Below are 27,824 nucleotides of genomic sequence, written 5' to 3'. Positions count from 1 at the left end.
CGTTGCTGCACAGTGTTTATTCTTCTAATCATTCACCTGTTGTTACAGTACACAGCCCTCAGGACATTATTCTTAGTCCAATGATACTGAGGTGTATAAAAACTCCAATAGCACTGCTGTGTCTGATTCCCTTGTTCCAGTACAACACACAAAAACATCACCATCATGATAGTGTGACTGCAGCACTGAGAATGATTCACCAGACAAATAATACCTGCTGTGTGGTGATCCTGACCACTGAAGAACTATGTAAATGGGTTTAAAAAAAATGTACATAACAACAGATGGACTACAATCTGTAATTGTAGAAAGAAATTGCATAAAATGGAAAACGACTGTAGAAACAAGACCAAAGACCACATTCATTTATATATTTTTCAGTCAAAACAGAAATTATATATTTTTTTCTTAAGCTGTGTAGAGAGATATTCTGATGTGACAGTGTCACCGTCATAATAGATAGCCACCTGTATCAGTTAGGGCACGTAGCTAACATGTCCACAGGACCTCCACATGACCATGCCCAAAGGGATGTTTATAGTAAACAGAAGCCAGACAGGATTCTTCATTCCAGACCTTCGCTCAATAGACATTTGTACGACTGTTCTAAATGACTACATATTGGAAATGATTACATGTGAAAAAAAAATGGTGCAGATGCATTCAAAGGTGTTGAAAACTGGGTTGGGCGTGAAATCAAATTTTGAAAGCTGCTGCAATTGAAGAGTTTCATAATTAGCCATTACCCAGGTATCATGTAATATAATGTAATGAAATAACAAATTTGGAGCCGTTCCCCGCATTAAATTGAGGCTGCATGCCTATTTTTGTTGCCTATTAATACTTATGTGCTGTTGCTTGCCTATTACACTTGCAGTGTCCTCACTTACAATGCCACAAAACAGAACGGTGGAGTTAAGTGGTTTTGTCACACATTTTCTGAGTGCATGAAGCAAACAATGGAGCATCTCTGGGAATCGTAAACAGCTGCTTCTCATATTCACACCCCAACATCACACTGAGTCATATTGAAACCTAACCAGGATGGCTCCATGCATTCCCACAGATGTCAGTTCCACTTAAGATCTGTAATTACATTGGCCGAAGGACAGGCCTGCTTAGTTTGAGTTATTGTGTAAACTGATGAGGAATAGATGGTGATGAAACTCTTAAAGGGAAAAATCAACCAAATAATAAACTAAAACCACTGCACAGACATCTATAAAGCTTTGAATCTGCTCCAAACTTGGGTGGGTATTTATTCAAATTCATTTTGTGTGTGGGTATAATTGTTTTTAATGGTTTATTCAATATGATACAGCCTGACTGACTGAGCACTGTTAATAAATAAATGTGCTTCAATTTATATTTTCCGTGAGATTACAGATTAGTAAAACTCCATGCTTATTTGCATAGCCAAATTACAATGCAAAAAACATTTTACTCAAACTTAGTCTCTCTCATCCCCCACCTCAACACACACACATACAAAGTCAAAGTGAAATCACGTCCTGTAAAAATGAAATGAAGCTGTGTGAGGGATTTAGGATATGCTGCATTGAGTGGGATATCCCAGGTACTCCCAGGTACATGGAGTAATGGAATACTTCTAAGTGCCAAGACAAGTTCTTTGTCTAGGTAAAATGTTCAACAGAAAGTTAATAAGCTATGAAAGGGAGGTTTTCAGAGGAGAATTTGAAGTCTTGGGGAAACTGTTCTCAGAAAACCTCATGGGTACAACTCATAAGGAGATATTAACCATCATCTTCTAATTTTGCATGATACACTTTTATATTAAACCTAAAACACTGAATTATTAGCAACAGTTACCTCATGTCACAGCCACATAAACATATCACATGCCACACAATCCAAAATACATGCTATATTTATATAAATTTCTCTTGAATTTTTGTCTCCTATGACATTACTGACATTGTGACAGGTTTACAACACCAGCTAATCACACCGAACCACTTTGCTATGTGTACCAATTACAGATGTATACAAGAACATAGTGTAGTCACGGGATTTTTGTGTTTATACCATCACATTTATGTTTTTATTTATTTATTTATTTTTGCTCCTGTGACCTTACTGATTTTTTTATTGCTTTGGCTCTGAGAAGTTTTCATTATTAATAATGACTGCAATGGGAACTTTATAGTAGGTTGTGAACTTGAAATAGATTGCAAATGATTTTTGTTGTATATGTGGGAACAGTTTGCTGATTATAACAGAAGCATGACTCCCACTGTGAAATAGCTAGTAAGTGCTAATAAAACTCTCCTACGAGGACTCGGAGAACACAAAGGGGACTCTCTCTCTCTCTCTCTCACACACACACATACACACACACACACACACATACACACACACACACACACACACACACACACACACACACACACACACACAGAGAGTATGTGTGAGTTCTACAGTAATTGCACTCTAATCAAAGGAGCTTGCTATTGTTACCCCTTAGGCAAAAAAGTGAGCCTTTTTCCTGTTACTAGCCAAATCTCTCTAGACCTCCATACATGCACTACATCAGTGGAATATTTTTGTGCCGTAAGTTTTTATTCACTAGCAGGCAATGTTTATGCATTTTTCATCCATAGTTTTTGTACAATTAATATGTGTAGTGGTTGATTTAAACTGCAGTAAAACCCAATAACAACAACTTGAACTCACCAAGTACGCTACTGCTCTTCAGGCGACAAGTGAGGCAACAGGTTGTTCTTTCACAAACATGTGTCTTGCCAACTGAGTTCTCATGAAGCTAAATACCCCTGGAGGCTACCTGCAGCTTCATTCATACCTAATAGCATTCTTATTCTTATTCAAAACCATTCACCCATAACCACACTGTAATCCCCTATTATACAGTCAGTCAATCTGTTTAAGTCACTGGGTCAGTATTTCAAAAGCCAACAAGACAATAAAACATCATAAAACAAAACAGCAGTGCTAACGGTCATACCATTTTTGCTGATATTATTCACACTATCCAGCTGTCATCTTCTGGTTCATTAATCCATAACATTTGCAGATCACTTTTGCAGATGGATTGCTATTGTTCCCATAGTCTTTCACATTCAGAGTGGCTGCTGTATCTGTGCTGCTGTCCCGTTTGGAGATGTGTACTTCGCTGTAGTTTGGCTACAGTAACTTGCCTCCATCATACAGTGAGTTTTCACAAGTTTGCCCAAGAGTAACTAAAGCAGAAAGCTGTAAAGTGTGATGCAGCCTGTTGCTTGGCTCGCTTCTCTGTTGCTTCCTGAGTGCTCTGTGCTTTTTTTGTGGAGAAGGAGAGGGAGGGAAGGAGGGAGGGAGAGAAGCAGGGAGAGGGAGAGCGAGGGGGAGGAGAGAAGCTTTCTCTTTCAGAGGAAATCCCCCTTAAGGCCTTTCATACTTTTCCTCAGTGGCAGTTCTGGACGTCGTCTCCCCCACAAACCCATACACAAAACCGATCATGTAAAGACAGACTTACACACAAAAAAAAACGCATTCATGGACAAAAAGATCAGAAGTCGTTCTGAAAAGTTTCTTGTCCTCTGTTCGGCTTCTAGTTTGCTGCAACTCTGGGCTTCACAGGCACTTAAACACATCAGAGTGAGGGGCGAGAGAGGGGGGGGGGCTAAAAGAGGTAAAATAAATAGAAAAAGTGAGAAAATAGAGTGTAAAGGACAGAGACATGTATTATCAAAAAGACAAGGGGAGTGAGCAGAAAGAAAAAATTCTGAACAGGAGAGAGTGGGAATGACCAAGATCGATAAATAGTAGCAGAGTGCAAGACACACACAGAGAGAGAGAGAGAGAGGGAGAGAGAGGTGCAAAGACAGACAGAAAGAGAGCAGACCTCCTGGAATGTATAGTTACACCCTTCTCTCACCCTCAGTGCACACACACTAGAGCTTCTGTGAGAGAGAGCACAGGACCTGAGAATATTATTTCTATGTTCTCCAGACACAGAGAGAGAGAGAGAGAATGAGAGAGAGAGAGAGAGAGCAGAATAACAGATGACTTCTTAGCCAAAACACACTGAGGAATGTTCATGGCCTACATACCAGCAGAGTGGGTTTCTAACAGTGGACTTTGCTCTGCAGCTTCAGACGTTTTTCACCCACTCATTCTGACCCCTTCTCTCTTCCATGCTGCATGCTAGTCTCTCTCTCTCTCTCTCTCTCTCTCTCTCTCTCTCTCTCTCTCTCTCTCTCTCTCTCTCTCTCTCTCTCTCTCTCTCTCTCTCTCTCCCTCTCAGCAGGTCGGTCTTGATGTGTATCTCCAGATGTGCATGAGAAGATCTAAGATGGACAGATGTTTTGGACTTAAATTAAACAAAAAGACTTGCAAAACATCTCCACACTAACCCGGCCTTTATCTGTTTTTGAGGCCTTTGTTCTTATATTAGGATTGCAATATTTACAAATATTATTAAAAATAGTATAACAGTTCACAGTATAACAATTCCACTGATTTCAAAGAACCAAGGCAACCATCATGGTTTATGGCTAAATGTTTGAAAGGAAATTTACCAGGTCAGAACTGTTCATACTGATGGTAATAAGAACCAAACGAGTTTAAAGCTTTGAAAGTTCCTCACAGGATGAAATAACACTGAAATGGTAACAGAGATCCTGCCTTATGTCTGAGACATTGATTTGTGTCAGTTTAGAGATTATGGATTTGGCCTAAAACATTTTTATTTGTTATACACTGGGTGAAAGGCAAAACTTTCTCCAAAGAAAACTCATCTTTCAGATTCATCACTATTTCACCATTGTCAACATATAGAAATGCACATGTATGTAGGTTCACTTCGGTTAATAAATAAAATGGCTGTATTACTTTACATTATGACCCTTGGTTCTTATCACCATCACAAATCGAGTGTCCAAAAGCCCACTAAGAATTAATTTATTTACATCCAAGCAATTGGAATATGTAGAAACAGGTGGCGTTCCTCTTTAAAAGACGTTACAACAGGAGTTGCATGGTTTTATCGTGAACACATCATTTGTTTCATCTAAACTCTAATATATCTGTAGAGACACACTAAGGGTGAATAAAATTAATGACAAAATATGCTTGGAAGGAAAGCATGAATGAAGTCAGCAAACAGCTGAGAAGAGAGGAGTTTCTGGTTTTATTCCACTGTCCATCCAAGGTCCAGAAATGAAAAAGGCCGGTCTGCAAAGGATGTCAGATCAAAGGCACCCGATGCAACTGACATGCACTCTAAAACCCTATCTCATCTAAACCAGATGTGCAGAGAGAGAGAGGGAGAGGGGGGCAACAAAGACACAAGCTTGAAAGAGAGATGAGTACATTGAGAATAAGCCTTCATCTAACTTCTCCTCTGGACAGCAAAAAAGTATGATAGAGGAGACGGGCCAGTGAATGGAAAAAGTGGACTGACAAATCTCGTTAAAGTTTCCACAGAAGTGGAAGGGCCCTGGAGGGATGGAATACAATAGAATAAATAGCAGAATAGAGTGTAATTATATTGTCCAGCTACACTATTCATCCAGATGTTTGTTTGTTAGTCCACCTGCTTATTCCTTGTATGCTCTTCTGGAGATGCTTTACAGTTGCTGTAGTAACATTGTTATGAGGATTTGCTTGCATTCAGCCAAAAGAGTTTTGGTGAGGTCAAATACAGATGTTACACAATTAGTTCTGGATCACAAATGACACTCTAAATCATCCCAAAGGCATTTAAATGCACATCTACAACTTAGTGTTGGGGGGCTTTACCCCTCTAGCTGACACTTGACATAAGTCATAGTGACCTTTATGGGGCCGCTCCAGCGCATAACATTCTTCATTCTATGATAGTGGAGGTGGTGGCACAGAGAAGCGAAACATGATATTGATTAATATCAAAAAGATTCATTGTGATTTAATACTGACTAAAGAATTTAAATATATCTTGCAAAGTCTTTTAATAATTATAGAGATTCTAAATCGGACTCTGTATGTGGTTGGGAGTGCGGGGCATACGTCACAGATGTTTTTCAATTTACAACATATATCTTGAAACTTTAATCACTGAATAAAGGAATAACAAAGCTTTCTTAGATTTGGACATCCTGAAATTTGGTGAACGTATCCTGCTGTAGTCTGTGAATACAACTGGGATACGAATTTGTCAATTATTAATCTCTAGCAAAGCCCTCAGGGGTTTCTATGTGTGTGCACATATTTACATATATATATTTTTGTAACAAAAACACACACACCAAATACAAACTCTTCCATTTTCCCAAGCTGTAAACAGAAGCAATAATCCCTCTTACACAAATGCAAGTAACACTACACAGATACCCCATCAAAGACATGTGTTTACAATCCATAATCTCACTTAATCCCAGTAATCCATACAGATGAGATTTGACATGGGGAATATAATTCTGTCTCTTTGAGTGAAAGCATTTGATGCAGACGGCTAAATCCGAGACTCAGTGTCATTGATATATTTGAAAGTCAACTAGGGATTTGCCAGCAGTCTGTGACTGCTGACTAAATATTTCATTTAAAAAGGACTAGCAATCTTCTCTTGTAAAATATTATGTAAATGGAATGTCATGCTAAATGTGGCATTTCCTATTTGCATGTATCTTAGGATTAGTCTATGTGGTTAAATATTTTTCTTCATGTTTTATTGTTTACAGTTAAACGTGTAAATTACATCAGTATGGCTGAATTTACCGAAAACTCCTATTTAAGAGTGTGAGAAAAAAAACTGCATTAGCATGAGTTATACAGCACACTTATTGAAGACACATGCTTTTTGCTCTAAACAAAGAATAGGCTGACCATAGCACATACTGATAACCGAAGTCATGCTGAAACTCAGGGTCTGTTTAGGCTGTGTGTGTGTGTGTGTGTGTAAATGTCTGACCCCCTGCTGTCGTTGAGCAGCCTCAGAAGAGTGAGTCATCTGAGCTGTATTTTATTGAGTGCTCTGGTCTTGGTCTGAAAGCCCGTTCGATTTCTCATCCGCTCACGGGTACAAGACCAGAGTATGAAAAACCTGATTTTTTACTATAGATTCCAGTTTTTATCCCCCATGTAAATGTACACCTAAATGCCAATTTCGGCCATATATTCTTTAATTTGCACTGGTTAATTATATTCAAACAGCCAAGAGCCCAACACAGAGTCATGGGCATTAGATCAGAAGAATAATTTGACTTCTAAAGGCTTGTGTATACAGTGACGCAATATGAGCTGTATTTGGGTGTGTCTGTCTGTAGGGAAAGAAGACAAAGCTTTCCCTTGTTTGTCTTTTGTCTCCTTTGTTATCAATGTCTGCCCATCTCACAGTGAGCCACCTCTATAACCCTAAACAGTCTTACCTATATTCTCACTCTATATTAGTCTACATCTTAATCTACATTAAACCACATTTCTGTAACTGTATCCATTAGACTAATTTTCAACTACAGCCCATGGGCAGGTATAAAATGACAAAAACATGAAATTACATAAAATATTACCAGCTTTGGTGAACTGTCTGAGTTTTATGATTTATACAGACATAAACGTTTGAAATATTTACAGATCAGACATTGGGACAGGAGCCAATCATTAGGGATATTCCTAAATAAACCAGAGGGAACCTTACTTGAAATGTGTCTGTTGGATCCCAAATGTAATTCCACAAAAGGCCTTACTTCTTGTGTCTATAAAACTGTTACTGATAACTTACCAGCTTATAAGAAGTGTTCAAAAAATCAAAATGGGAATTAGACCTAAGCTGCATGCATGAAGACGATAGCTGGAGCAGATAACTGAATTCATCTCAGACTGTACTGTATATATCTGCCAAACACAGACAAATTCCATTCAACATTCTCCATCGTACATGTGATACTCCATTTAGGCTGAATAAACTCAGTAATGTTGTCTCTGACCAGTGCCAAAGGTGTAAAACAGTTGTTGGGGATCTTGTTCATATGCTTTGGAGTTGTTTACAGTTGCAGACCTACTGGAATAATTTGATCACAATAACCACAGAGGTGTGTGGATTTCGTTTGGACTCTGATCCTAAGATCTGGATCTTTGGAGATGTTACATCCCTGAAACTACTTCCTTGTTTTACTGGCATTTACTGTGGCAAAAAGTGTATACTTAAAAACTGGAAAACTACAGAACCTCCAAACCAATATCATTGGATTAACAACCTGTTGTCATACTGCACTCCTGAAAAAATCCATTCAATACAGGGAACATTAACAGAGTTTGAACAGGAATGGACCTTTTTAAACATCCTAATACAACTAGACTTGAGAGACTGATTTGTGTCAATCTTTACTGGTTTGCTTGCAGCTCTTTTATTTTATTTTTAATGGCCATTTATGTCAAATGAAATTGTAGCATTTACAGAAAATTACATAGAACATCTAACTATTATTACTTTAGCATTACGTTAGGTTAGTAGAGCTCTATTTATTCTGCTGGTAGACTTGTCCATGCTCCTGGTAAAGAAGTAAAGTTGATCAAATGGTGATCAAAGCAATCACAAATTTAAAAAAAACTGACTCAAAAAGGACTTTGAACAGATAATGATCTCTGGTGTGTTTCATGTGCATATCTTCCAATGCTGATACACAGTGCAAGCTTTGGGATCATATCTACCTTGGTTCACATTACAGAGAAAAATAACAATTATATGTAGATACTTAACACATACACAAAAACACACACACACACACTCAATTGTGGTGAATCCCTTTTCCGATGACCTATATTTTCTTTTTTAGGAACCATTACATTTTTTCCATTAACTATGAGTGACAGGGGACAAACCTTGTACTTAAGGATTCTTAGAGGTCTTAAAGAAGGAATTCAAACTCTGTCCACTGTTTAGAGATGAATAAAGGAAAGGCTTAGCAAAGGTATGTATTATCTATCAGCACTTCCTGCTCAGGAGCACATCTGGACTTTAGAAAGTACAGGAATTGTAAAGTAAGAAATGTCTGTTTGTGTGTGTGCACATGCGCATACATGTTTATACAAAGAAACTCTTTGTTTCTAAAATGTCAGAAACACTTCATAAAACAAAAGTAGTTATATAGCTCAGTAAAGTACTTTAGTAACTTATACCTCATTTCCTTACTTACATCGTCATATATTATTTGGTCACTAAGCACATAGCAGAAAATTTCCCAAGCTGAAAATCACATTCCATCTGTTTCTCTTTAACTAATCTTCCCACTGTGTGAGCGCATTGAGACCTAATTCTAGAACAGAGTGTTTTTATTTAAAATAAAAAAAGATAAATCAGACAGAGTGTGGAGGTATAAACGTAACTATATCTAGGTTTTATTTCACCTCAATACCTTTAGGTCTTACACAGGAATTCACAAGGACTTTGATGTTACAAAGGCTGAAATCAGGCATCACGGGGTTTTTCTTATTCTTATGACAGAAAGGAATATATTTAAGAGATAATCCACCACTATCTCCTTATGTCTAACACTGCAGCAAAAAGGATAGTAGGGTTTTAAGTGGAAAATATTGCTAGTTCAAAGGGCCTGCTAGGGCCTTTAGACCAATCTGAACTGCCTTTTGCTGATTTGAAAACTTAGGAGTTATAAACACCCCCAAAATGTTTGATGTATGTTTCTCTCAGAGCTTGAACCACAGGGTTTAACTCAGAGGATTAGATTTTTGGATTGGCATGAGGGGTCAAGTCAGAAATCAGAAGCTAAAATTGACTTTCTTGAGTAATTTAACAGACAATACATTAAAAGGTTCAGATGCCTTAATCCATTTATATTTATCTTGGCCACATAGTGCTCTCAGAACAATGGACTCTCAGTTAAGTCAATTTTTATTGTTGATCCCCTTGTTAAAGATCTTTTAAAGCTCTTTTCTTAATTAATCAGCCATAAACAGCCATAGTGATTTTCATTCCCTAGCACTCCCGCTGAACTTGGTAAGTTCAATCAGGTTTGTTTGAGAAGGGAAAACACAACACAGGGCTGGACTGAGGCCCTCCAGGGTCAGAACTGGACACCACTGGTTGAGATAAACCATTCAAGAGCATCACAGCAGTGCAGCCAGTCATTAACACACCAGGCTTTTCTCTGGTTCAGGCAGAGGACAACAGGTGTGCGTGGGTGTATGTTTAAGAGAGAGAGAGCGAGAGAGAGGTTGCATTAAGGCCTTTTCTAAATTAAATATGTGCACTCTGTATTTGAAAAAACCTGCATAATATAATTAGAACAATATCAAAAATAAACTTAAACAGTCAAGTTAAAGTTTTCATTGGAATTATTAGAGGTCACTGGTGTCATTGTATGTTTGATGTGATCTGATATATGCATTGGAGTTGGATATGTTATACGTTATACAGTATACGTTAATACTGTATACTGCAGTATTTACAAATGTGGACTGTAACTTAGATGTGAGATATAGTCAAATTTGTGTCAATGTCTGTTTTGTGTCTTTGAGTACAAGGCCAGAAGTTATTCGTGTGCATTTAAGAGAGCCACTGGAAGGGGGCGCTGTGGGAGTTCACTGACTGGTGACGTCACACTGAAAACGGGTCGGGTTAAAACACAAGTTTTCTGTAGCCCACCGCAGTTGTGCGTTTAGGTGTTTGGGTTAAAGCTAAGAAGCTGGGTTGAAGCTGAAAACAGGCAAAAATACCCTTTACTTAATTTTGTACTCACAGGTATGAGGCTTTATCTTGTAAATGTGTGTGATTTCAACAGGTGTTTGCTGGAAAATCATTTGCTGTGGTGTGCTAAACCACAGCTGTTAGCTGGCCAACTATGCTTCTAAACAGTGTTGAGCCTGTATTATTTTGCGTATTTTTTAGCTTTTCTGTTCTGAAATTTGCTCTCTCAAAAATGGGTTTTTATCATCAACACGTGTGTCGGTGTGAATGGTCCAGCTGTACTGGGCTGAACTACACCGCGCAACCCGTTACTCGACTATGTGCTCATAGATATGAGGCCCTCACAGCCCATTGCACCCCCGTTCCCCACGGTAATACCGTATACCGTATTACTATTTTGAGACGATATGGTGGTATGAAAAATTTGGATACTGCCCATCCCTAATATGCATTAGGTCTCAAGCACCTCACTCTCTAGTATTTGTGGTTTAGTTATTGTTTACCTGTCGGAGGAAGAAAAATTAGACTATTGTAATTTTTTAGGTGTCCCAAACACCTACACAGAATCCAGTGTTAAACTCTTGTTTTTACACACTTTCTCCGTCTGCTTATATCAACCATGCACAGTACTTTTCCTTTTCTAGTATACATTTATTATACTAATGTATACTATCTATCTATCTCTCTTTCTCTCTCTTTTTTTTTTCTCGCAGAAGTTAGTAGATTTTGAAGGGAGCTCATGGGTGGGGAAACAGCAAGAGCATGAGTACTGGTTGTTGTATGTGTTTGAATGTGTGTCTATGAATAACTGACACACCCAATTTAAACACAAGACAAACTAGACACCTCAAGCGTCCTAGATACACCCAAAGACACCATGCACTTACCCTTCACCTGACAGTGCAATTTTCCTCATGACTGCCTTTCTCAGTCTCAGTAAACATATAATTTCTGTCCTGGGGAAGAGGAAAAATAAAACCTCCTTGTGTATGGTCACTTTACAGAAGAAGGAAAAGTGTTCTTTTCTGATATTATGAAACAAATTCATTGCAGATATGTGTATTGAAATGGTTTTAATAATATTTTATGGTCGTGCCACACAAAGTGGGAAGCTGTAAAATTTTAAAAAAGTCCAGAATATTGAACAGAGTGGTAAATGATTGTATAATTAGTGAGAGAGCTGTAAAGCAATATGCATGTCAAAACATCCAGATTGCTGCTTACATGACACACACCGACTTTAAATGTTTTCATTCCGAGTGCTGAGTAGCTGCTAATTCACCCTGGCGTTTTAAGTTGATGCAGATGCAACCCGGTCTGTTAGCATGTACAGAAAGACAATGTTCCGTGTGCGTGTGTGTCTGAGCAGGCATAGATCTGTATATGTGTAAGTTGAGTGTAGTGCATGAACAGCAGCATACATACATGAGAAAAGAAACTAGATAATCATTAGTAATCTGCAGCATGAGTTACTATGTCAGGACAAGGGCTCCTAACCAGGATGGAGACATTAAAAGTAACAAAATAATGCAAGACTATGGCTAGTTTTATTTGTAGCTCTGTGGAGCTGCAGTGCAGACAGAGGTCAAGCGTTATTGCTGACCTATGACCAGTTTGGAGTTTTCCATTGCAGTAATTGAGGATACAAATGGGGGGAAATAAGCTCTCCAAGAGTCAATAAAGAGAATTTTAGAATGGATATCTGTAGCGCAACCTTTAACAATGTATGCATAAAAAGAATGATCAAACATTTATATGAAACAGAACCAAATGTTGGCCAATCAGACAGCAATTTGTGAGTGAGAGCCATTTGTTTTAATCGAGCTCCAGTAAAGAGTGATTCTTCGGCACTGTAAGGAAAAATTAGGTCAGCTCCAATACCCTTCTCCTGCTTCTCATCATTGTTTTAATAGCTTAAAGATGCTTACGGAAAGGGCTCATGTAATGAATAACAGTTCTGAACACAGTGCTGTGTCTGCGTGATTTTCAGCAAAAAAAAAAGCATAACATATGCAGAACCAGCTTCAGATCAACGAATATTACTCAGTAGTGGTCGTTTTTTAAAAGAGCTCATGAGGCTGTACGTTAACAACATAGGCCATCATTTTAATAATATTTCTAACTGAGTAATGTCCTGATTATTTAAAGGGAACATATACTCCTTTCCACAATTAACACAGTTCCCTGGGGTCTTATAGAGATGCCTGTGACAATCTTTGATCAAAATACCACAAGGACCAAACAATACAGTAAAATTCACACTCTGTCTAAACAGAGCTGCACAGAATGTCTGGCTTTAGGGCTTATTGATTCTCTGTGAAAGCACAGGTGTGAAGATCAATGAGAAGAAGCTCTGATTTTTAGTCATTTTGTCTGGTTCTCTTTCTGCTCCATTCTTGTTTTGGGCATATTTAATCAGTACTCTTATTTCTCTGTGTCCTTGGTGTTGTTTTACTCTGTTTAACAATGTTTTTGCGCTCTCACATAAACATTGGACCAGTGCCATGATTGGAGAGACTTCGACAAAGAGGCAAGGCAGTTCTATAGGGTCTGCAATCTACGTTCATCACAAAATCAGAATGGCTTGTTTCATCCCATGTTTCCCAACTAAGGCAGATCACAAAAAACTGGTTGTGTTATTTCACAGATTGTGGGTGCAAAATTAATGTGCTAAAGCACTCAAAAATCTATCTTTTTAATCCCCTTTAAAACATTTTATAGCATTTTCTGTAATGCAGTTACACCATCACCCGAATTTGGAGACATTTCCTAAATGATCTGAAACAGCAAAAGAAAGTCGATATTACCTATGGAGCAGGAGTAGAGCAATATCTTCATCTCCTTTTGTGATTTTCAATGTTTGAAGTTCTCTCCATTGTCTAAAAACCTCCAGATGGCTCTGTAAGGAGCAGAGAGAGAGAGAAAAACTAGCATACCAGTCCATACCAGACACAGGAGAAGCACAGTCGGCCCACACGGCAGCTCACACAGATCAGAATGAGCTGCAAATGTGCAAAAAGTGCTGCCAAAAACATGTTTACTTCTTTTTATGTTGAATTTATTTCTTTTTCTGAACTCCTGAACTGAGACCACATCTTCATTCAAACAGTGAACAAGTCATGAAAGTATGAGACGGGGCCGAAGGCACGATTGAACCCAGAAATGGCGAAAAGTCATGTGTGGCATCACACTTAACAAGCAGATGCTAGCGATTATGGCTGCTGCCCTCAGCTTGTAGAGAAAGTACATTAGTTTTCTGGTGTTTTAGGTTTTTGCAATGGTATGGTTTCAGTATCGGTATTGAGATATTTAGGCAGGTATCGTATCGAAAGTCATAATTTTGCTATCGTGAAAACAGTAGTGCACTGGATAAAGAAAAGAAATCCTAAAAAATTAAAGAATTATGTCAAAGGTGATTGGCTATGTCCGTCAGGGAAAATAAACCTGCAGACAATCACAATATCAGGTAAACTGTCAGGTAATTCAACTATGGAAAACCCCCGAAAAACAAATACATCTGAATACATGCCTACACACACACACACTTGTATATTTGAACTATGATTGGTGAAGGATGTTACCTACACTTATATTTATTATGTGAAAATCTACTAGTAACCTTTCCATAATTGCTTCCAGCTTAACTCTAATCCTAAACATAACCCAACCTAAAAACATGCCTTCACCTTAAAATGTAATGATTTACATTGTGGGGACCAGCTGGTTCAATCTGTAAACTAGTTTTGGCCTCCACAATATGAAAGAATTTCCTTTTTCACATTTTACCTGTCAAGATTCATGGAGACTCTCTGGGTGCCCTGGTCCTTGACCCCTTACCACCTTTTTGAGGCACATAAAGCATCAAGTCCTTCTCGCTTTCTCTGTTTCTTTCAGACACACACTCACACACACACACACACACACACACACACACACATTTTGTCTATCCCTGTCTGGGGCTGGTGAGTTAATGTGGAGTTTAAGACGATGGGACGAGGATGCATGCTGTAACAACTGTACTCAACAGTGAACGTTGTGAGCTTTTCAACTGAAGTCACTCAGTCAAACAGCACCACCTACTGGGCCAAGGAAAGGGGTCAGTGATGGTAATAATAACAGAAAATGCATAATAAAAAGTTATGTCCGTTAGTAATGTCCATTTTGAACTCTTGAAACTTGAAATTTCCAAAACCGATCTTTCTCTATAAATTAGAGTGGAGTGAAATTGGATTCCACCCACAACTGGAAAAAAACGACTCATAGCCCTAACAATCATTTGTTTATTTTAAATCGCTCATGAAGAGAGACACATCAGAAAATCAACAGACACTCCCACGTAAAATGATGTCACAGTAATTACATAATATCCTAGGATTGTTTTGTTTGTTTTTAATTTGATTTAATTTTATTTTATTTTAGCTTGATCCATATTCAACTGTCTGAGGAAAACACATAAAAATAAAAGAAGGCAGAAAACGCATTTATGAAAAACCATATTTAGAGGCCAAGGTTAAGTAATGTTATCATGTAGGTTTACTTTAATTTTAAACCTGTTTTTAAATAACTTTGATCAGTATATAAAACTATTTTTGATATATACCCTGAACAATCACTGGATTAGTAACCCCTGCCATGTATCTACACTCACTGTCCCTTTTATCAGCTCCACTGACCATACAGGAGCATACAGCTCTCAGTGTCACTGCTGGACTGACAATAGTCCACCAATCAAAAACTTCCACTCAAGGTAGGTGTGTCCAGTAGAGTGGACACTGAATGAACTCCAGCAGCACTGCTGTGTCCGATCCACCTGTACCAACGCAACACACACTGACACATCATCGCCACGTCAGTGTCACTGCTGAGAATGATCTGTAATTATTTAATTATTCATTATCTGTAACCGCTTATCCAGTTCAGGGTCGCGGTGGGTCCAGAGCCTACCTGGAATCATTGGGCGCAAGGTGGGAATACACCCTGGAGGGGGCACCAGTCTTTCACAGGGCAACACAGACACTCACACACATTCACTCACACACTCACACCTACGGACACTTTTGAGTCACCAATCCACCTGCAATGTGTGTTTTTGGACTGTGGGAGGAAACCGGAGCACCTGGAGGAAACCCACGCGGACACGGGGAGAACACACCAACTCCTCACAGACAGTCACCTGGAGCGGGAATCAAACCCACAACCTCCAGGCCCCTGGAGCTGTGTGACTGCGACACCTACCTGCTGCGCCACCGTGCTGCCCTGATCTGTAATTAAAGAACTACAAAGTGCTCCTGTGAAGATACAATGAGTGTAGATACAAAGTAGGTGGATCCAGGTATCGTTATTTATATAGAAATTAATTGGCTTTGTGCCCCATCCAGGATATTGTGATTCCACATGCTCAGGGATTCTGGGTAGGCCTGGGCCCACCACAAACCTAAAGTGGATAAGTGGTTACAGGTCTAGACTCTACATTAAAAACAACAACAACAACAACAACAAATAGCCAAAATATTAAATGTTTTCTGTATAAATCCCATTTAAAACATCTATATGCTGTAATTTATTGAAAACTAGCATATTGAATTTGTGTGTGTGTGTGTGTCTTTCTGAGAACAGAGACATTATTTAAAAGAGTGAGTTTTCAGTAGTTAAAGTGGGCACATCAATCCCAGCTGTTTTCCTGTTCTTTCCCTAGTGTTTACCCAGCACTTAGTGCACGTACGTGTGTGAGCCATTAAACCGACCTGTCCTCTTAACTGTCTGTGTTTGTGTAGCACTTAGAGTGAGGACAGCAAAGGTTCTGATTGCACAGGGTTTAGCTTAGGGAGAAGAAATTTATTCAGCATTAATTATGCTTTCACGTTTTTATAAGGTGTAAAACAGTGAATAGTGACACTTTATGGCAGGGCAAAAATCACAAGTTTACCTGACACCTAAAAAAATCCATTGTGAAAAGTGAGATTCATTTTATTAATTACAAATTATATCTAGCGGTTACAGCTAGGTGTTACATCACTTTCCCAAAAACTCTCATGACACAATACTGACTAAGCAAGAAGACTAGTTTTTAAGGAAGCAAGGGCTTGTTATGTGGCATTTGACGAGAAAAATATTTGCTATAAAGTGGTTATAGTTTCTGAACAGTTTTAATGATACACACTTTTTCTCACACCATAACTGCATTATATGAACACATTGCTTGTTTCTCCAAAACCGTATATTTTTTAGTTAAAGGAAATGCATTATTAATATTCTCCTGGTCCATCCTTTATAATATTTCACACTGTAATGGGGAGCTGGAATTTTCAAATTATTTCCCAAAATGATATACAATAATAAAAGAGATAGAGGTTTTGTTCTGACACTGAACATATATATTCTGAAAGACCATTCCGTTCTAGCATACAATAAACAAATAAATATACACACTGTTGGTGTTAATATGTTTAGCAGATGTCTGAAACTTTAGTGAACAGGTGAAGCACTGTGCCGGTTTGTTTAGGAAGTTATTGCTTTGCTCTCTAAGTCATGCCAAAGACTGACATTACACATAAACATCAAAATCTTTTATATTTCATTCTTCGAAGTAAGCATGAAGCATGCCAAGACTGTATTGTTTTAACTGCTCAATAAAGCATTATACATTTAACACTATGAGGGGAAATAATCTTTACGTTGTGACATGAGTACCATAGAACACCTTGTATCTAGTTACAGTTTTCTTCCTTCCACTGGCTCACCAAAGCACACATTATCCTGAAAACTTCAAAACAAGCCAGGGGTTTTGCTATGATGTAGCACAGCCCATAACCACATTTGGAAAGACAACAATAATTAGTCCATGTCAAACAACAGCGGCTAGCACACTTTCAAGACAAGCCCTGGTAAGTCCTACAAACCCAAACAGATACATTCAAAGTAGACATGATATTTGTCTGAACAAGTCTGAGATACACAGAGATAAGAATGAGCTCTTGTTTAAGTCTGGAGGATGAGTGACACTGCCATGACACTGCTACAGATTTACAGATTAAACATCAATGCCCCCAAACAATCTCACAAAGCTCACTTACTCTCAAAGTGGTCTAACACACTTTAATGTGGAACTCAAGCACATCTTTGCCATGATAAGGATGGCATGGAATTAGCAGAAGGTCTTTTTTCCTCTAACTGAGAGCTCCTATTCATACAGCCACTGTGTGTTATTTCTCATGTATGTGACAGCAAGCATTTGCTGCTCTTTCTTGTTTTAAAAGAGAAAAAAACAGGTTGAGCTGTAGCTGAAAGCCTTAACTGACCTTGCATTGCATTCCTTTATAAAAAGGCCTACTGAACTCACACACACTGTCACAGCAAATACACAGTTAAATTCCTGATGACAACAGCAACATTTATTACCTCTTTTCACCAGGAATGATGGATCATATTGTATTCCTTTTAAACATAACGAATTTTATAGTCGTTTTTTAAACATAAAGTTTTCCAGACCATTATAAATTTTCATATATTTACAAGTATCTTGGAAGAGGCACAAGTACCATAAATCATATTCTCATTTCAAAGGAAAGTAGCGATAAGTCTGTGCCAAATCGGATATATCACGTATTTCAACAATGTCATTCTGGCAAACTTCCATCGGGTTTACAAAGCTCAGCCTTTAGTAAACACAGCCTGCTTTGATATTTCAAAAGACACTGCCTCAGGAAATGAGTTTTCTCTGTGTGAATCGCCAGATTTACTTGTTTTACGTACTATAAAAATGGAAGATTGAAATGGCAGGCAAGAAAACCCCAAAACTACACCGCAAGTCCAACCGTGTTAAATCAACACCATTCGTGTTAAAACGTAACACTTGTCAACGCTGTCAGTGTTAATTCAACACTGGTGAATTTGCTGTGTACGTTCAGAAAACAAGCTTAAGAACCAGTATTGCACTAACTTGCCAGCGTAGGAAGTTTTGATAGTTCTACAAAGAAAATGATGGAAATATGTGTAATCTTACCCACGTTATTTGAATTTAGTCCAAATCCCAAGGAACCCGCTTTCAGCTTCAGCTCTCCCGCAGTTTAAATGACAGGCACGCGGTGCGAATGGAGCTCGAGAGACAGCCGTTACCAACAGGTGTGTGGAGCGCGAGAGACTTACTGGCGCTCTGATTGGACGAAGACTGTAGGAGCGGTTAGACATAGACTACAAGCTAAAACAAATCGTTGTATTAAAGCGAACGAACTTTAGTCATTTAGTCATAGTCCTGCTGAGAGCCCCAGAAATTGTACGGTTTTTTAAGGACTAAGTTAAAAGGTAAGATATGCTTTTCAACCCTACAATAATTTTGTTCTCTTCTGCTTCTCCTAAAATTACACACCAGATAAAATAAATAATACACATTTTTAAAAAATGTATATATATATATATATATATATATATATATATATATATATATATATATATATATATATATATATATATATATATATTTTATGTATCAAATTGCTACTGTGGGAAATCCATTATTCTGAGGAACTGATAGTAGAAAAGAAAAAAAAAGCCTGCCTTTGTTTAATCCTCTCTACACACAGAAATAATATTCGTTATTTTTGTACGTGTTTTAAATAGTCTATTTCATAACACAGTACTGCTAATAGTTTACAAGCAGTGGTCTTAGATTTGTATGACCTTCAGGCTTACATTGTTCAACCATGGTCGTGGTCGTGTGTTAACGCGTTGTAGCTCATTTGTTCTGCTCTTGCTCAAGGCCATAAGAAAACATGTTGTTAAAGTGTCGTTTATCTACCACTGGAGGGCGCAGCTGGCCACATGTTGCTTAGGTGAGTTGTCCTAGTCCTTCCACATGCCTTTACCTTATAACACTTCTGTTTAGCTGTGAATTTAGCTCTAGTGATTCATCGTGTTAGCGTTGGTAGGACTATGTTGAAGCTCTATGAAAATAGGGGCGTTTGGCTTTTAATGAGCAGTGTCTAAAGTGTCTACACATTCAAATGTAAGTTGGTCTCCAACTTTGTGTGTTAATGTGTGTGTAGGGGGTGTATTTTGGTGTGTATGCACCATGATTCGGCCTAAATTACAGCTCCCAATTGAGTTTCCTAGGCTTACCTAGAACAAGCTCAGCTATTCTGAAAGATACGAAAAGAAAGCGGAGTGTCCTCTTTAATATAAATATAGCTGGTTGGGTTCACATGAGGAACATTGCGGCATGGTCCCTCAGAGGCAGCGTGTGCCAGACCTCCACCTGTCTGTCAGATAGAGAGAGCTTGCAGTATTTGGGTCAGAGAACCGTGGGAGAGAGCTCACACACACATGCGCACACACTGGGTGTTTTCTGGGGTGTTTTAAACTGCACTGCAGTGAGTGAGTAGCAGTGATATCTTTGTGGCTTTGGGTCTGTCGAGACTGCATAAGGATGCAATAAACTATGGAAAGAAAAACATGATGATGAGGATAGTTTTAACATAGAGACAAATACTCTTATAGACTATGATGAAGATGATGAGGATGATCACTGACAATGTTCAGAGGAAGAGTGATATGGTGACACCAATGATAGATTTTTTTTTGTTTTGTGAACAATGTCATATTTACACTTTAACATATCTGATTTGTTCCAGAGTTCCAGATGCCCAGCATCGTTCTTCCACTAATGTTGGCCTAAAACGCCGATGTAGAAGTAGGTCAGCATGCCTGCATGTACCAGCACAGTTCCTTGTTAAAGTGGGACTTCTCTCATCTTTTGTTGTCTCATAAAAAAGGCTGCTGAAGTTTACTTTTCCTCTGCAATGTCTTTCTAGGGCAGAGGGAGGACCAAGCTGCCCCATTTCATTTATTTGTAAGTCTTTCATATCATTTCAATACAGAAGTCAACATTGTGCACTAAAACAATAGCCCAAAGAATGTTCTTCACTGCACACCTCTTACAGGCTAAACTCTGTTTATCCATAATACAGCACTGGGCCCTAAAGTTTTACATTTCATTAAATAATTTATCTGTATTTCTCTGTGCTATTACCCTTACATCACCCTGTGAAGGACTGGTGCCCCCTCCGGGGTGTGTTCCTGCTTTGTGCCCAGTGATTCCAGATGGGCTCCAGACCCACCGCGACCCTGAACTGGATAAGCAGTTACAGATAATGAGTGAATGAAGGAATATTACCTTTACTTTACCCATCATGAGTAAGCGGTAGCAAGGGTAACTTCGTATGTTTTGACTTAAAAAAGAAACCTTGACCTGCATGATTTCTAAATAATATGCCATTGTTTGTACTTTGCTTTTATTCAACAGAACAAATAACATTTTGTGATACTATTAACTACAGCCTATGTGTTTTATATTTTCATGTGAATCTGCAGTGCTGAGTATATTTTTTTTCAGCGTGAACATGCTTGATCTGAGGGTAAACCCCAGACACTCAGGCTATGAGTCAGCCTGTGCACCACTAGTCGGACTAATTACCAATTATTTTCATATACAGTAGGAAAGCCATGTAGTAGCCTATAGCTTGATTTGTTTTGCACTGCATTTTAATCATTGACCCGAAAATGTGCTTGACCCCGCTTTCATCGTCTTTGCGTGATTTCACTTCTCTCAGCAGCCTAATAAGATATTCAGTTATTCATCTTGTAAAAATATGTAAATATGCTAATCTCTTTCTGATTTAAATATTTATGCACTGCAACATCCACAGTTTAACCAAACATGATTAAGAATAAAAAGAAATTATATGATACTCCAGTCAACTCTCAGGGAGGACAGTTTCTCCCTTAACGGCACTGAACATACTGAATTAATCTGAAAATTTGGCGATGTGTGTTTGCTTTGACTTAGTGCTCATTACAGCCAAAGTTTTCATAGTTTTGATTTCCAAAGAAATCCTGTGGACTTACCCTGTGCCCAGAGGCAAAGCTGTTCCCTTTAAAGAAGGCTGAATATTGGAATTTACACTATTTATAATTCTAGTAAGGGCAGCACAGTGGTAGTAGTGTCACACAGCTCCGGAGTGGGTTCAAGTCCTGCTCCGGGTGACTGTCTGTGAGGAGTTTGGTGTGTTCTCCCTGTGTCTGCATGGGTTTCCTCCAGTTGCTCCGATTTCCTCTCATGATCCAAAAACACACATTAGTAGGTGGATTGGCTACTCGAAAGAGTCAGTGTGTGAGTGTGTGTCGCCCTGCGACGAACTGGTGCCCCCTTCAGGGTGTGTTCCCGCCCTGCCCAATGATTCCGAGTAGGCTCCAGACCCACCGCGACCCTGAACTGGATAATCGGTTACAGACTATGAATGAATGAATTATAACATCACATTATATATTAGTGTATGTGATTGTGTGTTTATTTCCTTTGATATCACCTCCTACCTGTCTCCCTCAATCTCTCCTTTCTTTCTTCTGCTGTTCTCTTTGTAGTGTATCCAGGAGTCTCCCTGTGAGCAGCTTTTTGGCACTGGGCAGTAAGTTATATTCACATTGGCTATGAATTTTATGGGGCAGCCAATGGCTAGATTTCATCTTGACTTGTGCCCTGTGACCATGTGTGACTAATAATATACCATGTGTGCTGTATACACTCTTGTTCAGATGATACATATTGCAAACAAGATTTGGCAAATGACTGTGAAGACTGTGGGTCATCTGATTAGAATAAACAAAGAGTCCAGAATACCACAAACTCTTCCAAACTGAACTGTGGTCTATTTAATATATAGGTTTCCCATACACATTACAGGGTATACTGATGTGGTTTTGTACACTAGACACACACATGTACTAAATAAACTGAAAATATTAATGAATCTTAAGTGAACAGAGACCACCTGCTCCAACACGGTCTCTAACTAAACTGACTGAAACCAGTTCAGACCCGTCAGACCAGTTATTCACTGTGCACTATTATAGGGAACTGAATTCAGAAGGGGTTTACTTGAGTTTTACATGAGCTGTACACTACCATTTATGATGCATTGTGGGATGGTTGGATTGCACTGCAAATTGTCTACTATTATTTGGACACATCTACAAACTGGCGAAACCTTAAAATAGTGCACTATACAGTCAATAGGGAACGTTTGTGGACACATAGTTAAAGCTTATATCACAGATGGAACTCAGTGGAGTGTGATAACGTAATTTGGTGCTAAACATATTAAAGCAGTTGTTTTGCTGTGGGTAAATATATCATGAGTCCTTGGTCCTTGATAGTGTTCAAAATGGCATTCTTTTGTTTATGGGCTTTAATATATACAGTGAGACACTGTAATTAGAGATATGTAAAACCCATCTGTGATACAAATAGCTGACAAATTGGACCATACCCAATGGCTCAAGACCACATTGGTTCATTACATATTGCCATCTTGGCATGTATTCATGGGATTCAAAGAAATTCTACCAAATATTTTTCCTTAGTTGATGATTTGATTCTTGAACTGAAGCCTGTTGTTTAACATGCCAATCCGATCTCCCAAAGGTTAGATCTGGTTACTGCAAAGGTCATAGCATTTGATTTACATTAGTTTCATGCTCATTACTTGTGCCTTGTAGATGAGGCTGTCATCTTCGAAGAGATCACTTCTGTCAGTATAGAAGATCTGTCAGAATCGCTTGTGTTGCATTGCATGGCTTCTTCCTTCCAAGTGGACCTGTATCATCCCAGCACCTGTCTGAAAGCATCTATACTCATTACATTTCTCTGTGCAATTTACAGTTTTTGAGCATTATACTGAAATACAAATGTCTTGTTTCCACTAGCAATTCTGTTATTATTTAAACAATACCTTACAGTTAATCCATCCATTCATCCATTATCTGTAACCACTTATCCAGTTCAGGTTCACAGTGGGTCCAGAGCCTACCTGGAATCATTGGGCGCAAGGCGGGAATATACCCTGGAGGGGGCGCCAGTCCTTCACTGGGCAACACACACACTCACACATTCACACCTACAGACACTTTTGAGTCACCAATCCACCTACCAACATGTATTTTTGGACTGTGGGAGGAAACCAGAGCACCCGGAGGAAACCCACGCAGACACAGGGAGAACACACCACACTCCTCACAGACAGTCACCCGGAGCAGGAATTGAACCCGCAACCTCCAGGTCCCTGGAGCTGTGTGACTGCGACACTACCTGCTGCACCACCACCACAAAAAATGTGTTTTCTGAAAATAGGCAAAATCTCCTAAATACATTTCTATTACTAAGTAGGATTTATGTTTAATGTGTATGGAGTGATGCTGGCCTGGTTTGCTCGAGAGCCCACATGTGCTGCCTTTATACGCTGTGACATGCTATACCCACGAGGCACTTGAAGGTTACACATCTTACAGAAATCATATGGACTGTTTGCAGAAGCTACATTATGGTTTTGTTCCACCACAATTAGTCATGTTTTGCAGGCCCATTTGAGATAATATATGCTATTGCTGTGTTATGTAAAGTCTGCATATGTTTTTGTTGTTATTGTTGTTCTTTTTTCTATTTATCAGAAGGCCCCTACTCATGTTTCATCATAATATGAGCAGCACTTCTGCTCCTTTTAGCCTACGGACAAACTGGCTGCTAGCTAAATTTGGGGTCAAATTTAGCCCATCTCTCTCTCTCTCTCTCTCTCTCTCTCTCTCTCTCTCTCTCTCTCTCTCTCTCTCTCTCTCTCTCTCTCTCTCTCTCTCCCCTCCTTCCCTCCCTCTCCCTTTCTGCTGCACAAATAAACCCTCATTCTCCTTCTCTAATGCCACATGTTTCAGTGAGCATATGAGGTAGGACGTAACAATTAGTTAATGGAACATGGAGAGGACAGAATAGATCTCATCTGGTATAAAATAAATAAATAAATAAAACAAATAAATAAATAAATCCTCTTCTAATCTCCTTTAAAAACTCCACCAGTTAATCCTGCACTGGCCTGGCAAGAGACAACACCAGCCAACTCACTGTCATTAAACCATTTAAATATATATATATATATATATATATATATGTGTGTGTGTGTGTGTGTGTATAGAGAGAGAGAGAGAGAGAAATCTATTTTGAGTAAAGTCTGAAGTAAAGTTTAGGTGACCCCACAACAGGATGTAGACCCTCATTTAGCTGCATTAACAGGACAGTGTCTTTCATGGTATATGTTCTCACTTTAAACAGTTACACTAACAAACAGTACTCAATGTTTAATTCATTTTTGTTTTTAACAGTAGGCAAAAAACAATACACAATATATCTATAACATATAAAAGATGTGTAATGTAAGATATGTTCAATGAGATTTTATGTACTGAAATGGTTTGTAGTTTAAGGCAAATAAACACAACAGTTTATATCTCACAGTATATCTGCTGTTTAGTCCATACAGCATTCATTTCTGACACAGAGTAAATGGCAACTGCCAGTTTTAAATGTTAAAAAAGGCCAAAAAAACTGAGTTAGAATATGTCTTCTTACCACATACATATGGAATGTGTTTTGTCTCTCTACAAAGCATTCCTCCTTGTGTGTAATAAGAAAGTGTAAGTATATATGGAAGATGAGCAGTTTGAGAGAGAGAGAGTGTGCGTAAGAGTGAGTGAGAGCAAGAGAGATAGAATGGATGTGTGCATGCGTGTGTGCTAGAGAGAGAGAGAGAGAGAGAGAGAGAGAGAGAGGCTGGCCCTGGGCTTAGCAAATGCTCACTCCATCGCTGATGTGGGTTTTAAATAGCAGCACTGGCGGCTTCAACCCAAACACAGCCAAGCCAACATCACAGGGTTTAACATAGAATCAAGCTGCACTGGACAGAAATGCAGCTACAAGTGCGCATTCAGCGATCTTCTGTATGCCGTTGTTGGAGCTATTGACCGAACCAGCTGATTTTGACTGTTTATTTATCTAGTATTTTTTCGTTTGTAAGTGTGGCACGGTGGCGCAGCAGGTAGTGTTGCAATCACACAGCTCCAGGGACCTGGAGGTTGTGGGTTCGAGTCCTGCTCCGGGTGACTGTCTGTGAGGAGTTTGGTGTGTTCTCCCAGTGTCCGCGTGGGTTTCCTCCGGGGTCCAAAAACACATGTTGGTAGGTGGATTGGTGACTCAAAAGTGTCCCAGCATGTGTCACTCTGTAAAGAACTGCCGCCTCCTCCAGGGTGTGTTCCTGCATTGCGCGTTCCGGGTGGGCTCTGGACCCACCGTGACCCTGAACTGGATAAGCAGTTTCAGACAATGAATGAATGAATTTTCATTTGTGACTTTAGAACATGTGGCGCTACTATTAAGATGGCTGTATTACGGTGTATTATGGTGACTTTGCATCAATCATTATGATTTAATTATACAGAAAATCTGAATTGTAACATTTATTGCAGTAGGAATATTTTCCAGGGTTGTTTTTTGCAGAATAAATATCAAAGGTGTGTGCTACATGAGGGGAAATATAGAAGGGCATCTGCACATTGTATCAGTGTCATGTCAACAATGCTATGGCCTTTCCTATGGGACATATATGGTGTTTAAAATCAGAATGCTTTAAAAATGTTGTGATAGGTTTTCACTGTATGTGTATATATGTAGAGCTGATAGCAAGAGTGATGGTCCGAACACATATGCCATGATGTGTACCACACAATATTTTTAAATGAAAAAAACATACTGTGATAAAGCGTGGTACCCCTAATTTAAAGTACTGTAGTAAAAGTAGGCTGTGAAATGTCCTAAATGTGGTCTCACGTGGAGAGCCAGTTCTCAAAATGTTTTCAGAGTTAAGTAGGCCAAGAGTTACAAGATGCAGGTGACATGAGGCATTTCACATAAGAGAGATTTTTTTGTGTGATTGCAGAGAGAAAGGCAGATGTCCTCAGAGATGCTCAGCTGGGAATAAAGCATTTTTCTGACATCTGTTTCTGCTGACATTTCCAGTTGGATTGAGAGTAGTGGAGAGAGAGTGATGGAGGGAGTGGCAGTACATTCCAGGCTCATCTTGAACTGCACAGCTATAATTAGAGACAGTTCGCACGCATATGCACACGTACGCACACGTGTTAATACGTGTTTTTGTCATAAACAAAATTATTATTACTCTACGGTACCATGTGTTAGCTATAAAATGTTATAGCCAGGTGAAACACTTAGCAATTCATAAAATGTTATAAAAATGTATAGAGATAATTTGATAGAGTTGTATATATAGCAAGGTATAAATATTGTATGTTCTCTCTCTCTCTCTCTCTCTCTCTCTCTCTCTCTCTTTCTGTTCTCCATCTCGGAGGAGAGTGTGGATCTCACACTGAGAATAGATGTGTTTGACTCAGTAAAATGCAGTTTTGGAGGTGATAATTAATCAGATATACACAGATCTTCAAGATCTTTTCTCATCCTTTTTAGAAAGGTGTTGGCAATGCAATTTATGCATTTACACATGGGACAAAATGAGTTCTTGCACCGCAGACTGCATCTAAGATAAATTCTAAGGCATACAGATCATTTGAAATGTATGGAACCTTGAGACAAGCCAGAACATAATAATAATCAAGGATTTTAGACCCTTGGGAAGGAGATTCAAATGTGTTGCTACAACATGGAAAGGCATGGTTTCTGTGGTACTTCACACAGTGAAGAAATATTACAGATAAGTTCAACTTCAGCCACACACACAACTGTCCTCAAACATACAGTTCCACCTTAAAAGGCCTATTATCAGACCTGTCTGATAATACCATGTAATGTTATAGATTCTCTTCACAGAAATACCCACTGTTTCCATTACTCACTAAACATATTGTCATTTATATGATGATTTCCTAATAAGGTATAGTTCTTATTCACAAGACCAGAGCCTACCTGGAATCTTTGGGCACAAGGTGGGGAACACACCCTGGAGGGGGCACCAGTCCTTCACAGGGCAACACACACACCAATCCACCTACCAACGTGTGTTTTTGGACTGTGGGAGGAAACCAGAGCACCCGGAGGAAACCGACGTGGACACAGGGAGAACACACCAACTCCTCACAGACAGTCACCCGGAGCGGGAATTGAACCCACAACCTCCAGGTCCCTGGAGCTGTGTGACTGCAACACTACCTGCTGCGCCACCGTGCCACACTACTACTACTATTATTATTATTATTATTATTGTTATTATTATTATTTAGTAAATCATAGAAATAAAACTATTAATGTTAAACAAGAAATAGGATTTGTAGTCACAATTTC

At 38.9% G+C, this 27,824-nt stretch overlaps 1 protein-coding gene and 2 long non-coding RNA genes across 4 annotated transcripts in view; 1 reads left to right on the top strand and 2 right to left on the bottom strand.

Moving 5' to 3' along the window:
• Nucleotides 1–4,166, bottom strand: part of quo (quattro) — a 46,396-nt gene extending 42,230 nt beyond the window's left edge. Inside the window, exons 1-2 of the mRNA XM_066665677.1 lie at nt 4,071–4,166; nt 2,984–3,640 (exon numbers count right to left, since the gene is read on the bottom strand). Of these exons, the coding sequence (XP_066521774.1) occupies nt 2,984–2,986 (3 nt within the window). The 5' untranslated portion in view covers nt 2,987–3,640; nt 4,071–4,166. The remainder of the gene's footprint in view (nt 1–2,983; nt 3,641–4,070) is intronic.
• Nucleotides 4,167–4,220: 54 nt separating this feature from the next.
• On the bottom strand, nt 4,221–18,715 carry LOC136691124 (uncharacterized). The gene is made up of 3 exons (XR_010801834.1): nt 18,642–18,715; nt 13,447–13,538; nt 4,221–4,307 (listed from the first exon to the last, which is right to left on the bottom strand). It is a non-coding gene; the product is annotated as an uncharacterized lncRNA (long non-coding RNA).
• Nucleotides 18,716–18,813: 98 nt separating this feature from the next.
• LOC136692908 (uncharacterized) lies at nt 18,814–26,738 on the top strand. Of its 2 annotated transcripts, XR_010801998.1 has the most exons (6): nt 18,814–18,940; nt 19,395–19,467; nt 20,266–20,324; nt 20,446–20,483; nt 22,055–22,098; nt 23,189–23,370. It is a non-coding gene; the product is annotated as an uncharacterized lncRNA (long non-coding RNA). The 2 variants fall into 2 exon arrangements; XR_010801999.1 differs by lacking the exons at nt 22,055–22,098; nt 23,189–23,370 and adding an exon at nt 26,449–26,738.
• Nucleotides 26,739–27,824: the final 1,086 nt, after the last annotated feature.

This window comes from Hoplias malabaricus, chromosome 3 (genome assembly GCF_029633855.1).
Source record: "Hoplias malabaricus isolate fHopMal1 chromosome 3, fHopMal1.hap1, whole genome shotgun sequence".
Lineage (NCBI taxonomy): Eukaryota > Metazoa > Chordata > Actinopteri > Characiformes > Erythrinidae > Hoplias > Hoplias malabaricus.
This window is presented reverse-complemented; position numbering and strand designations above follow the sequence as displayed.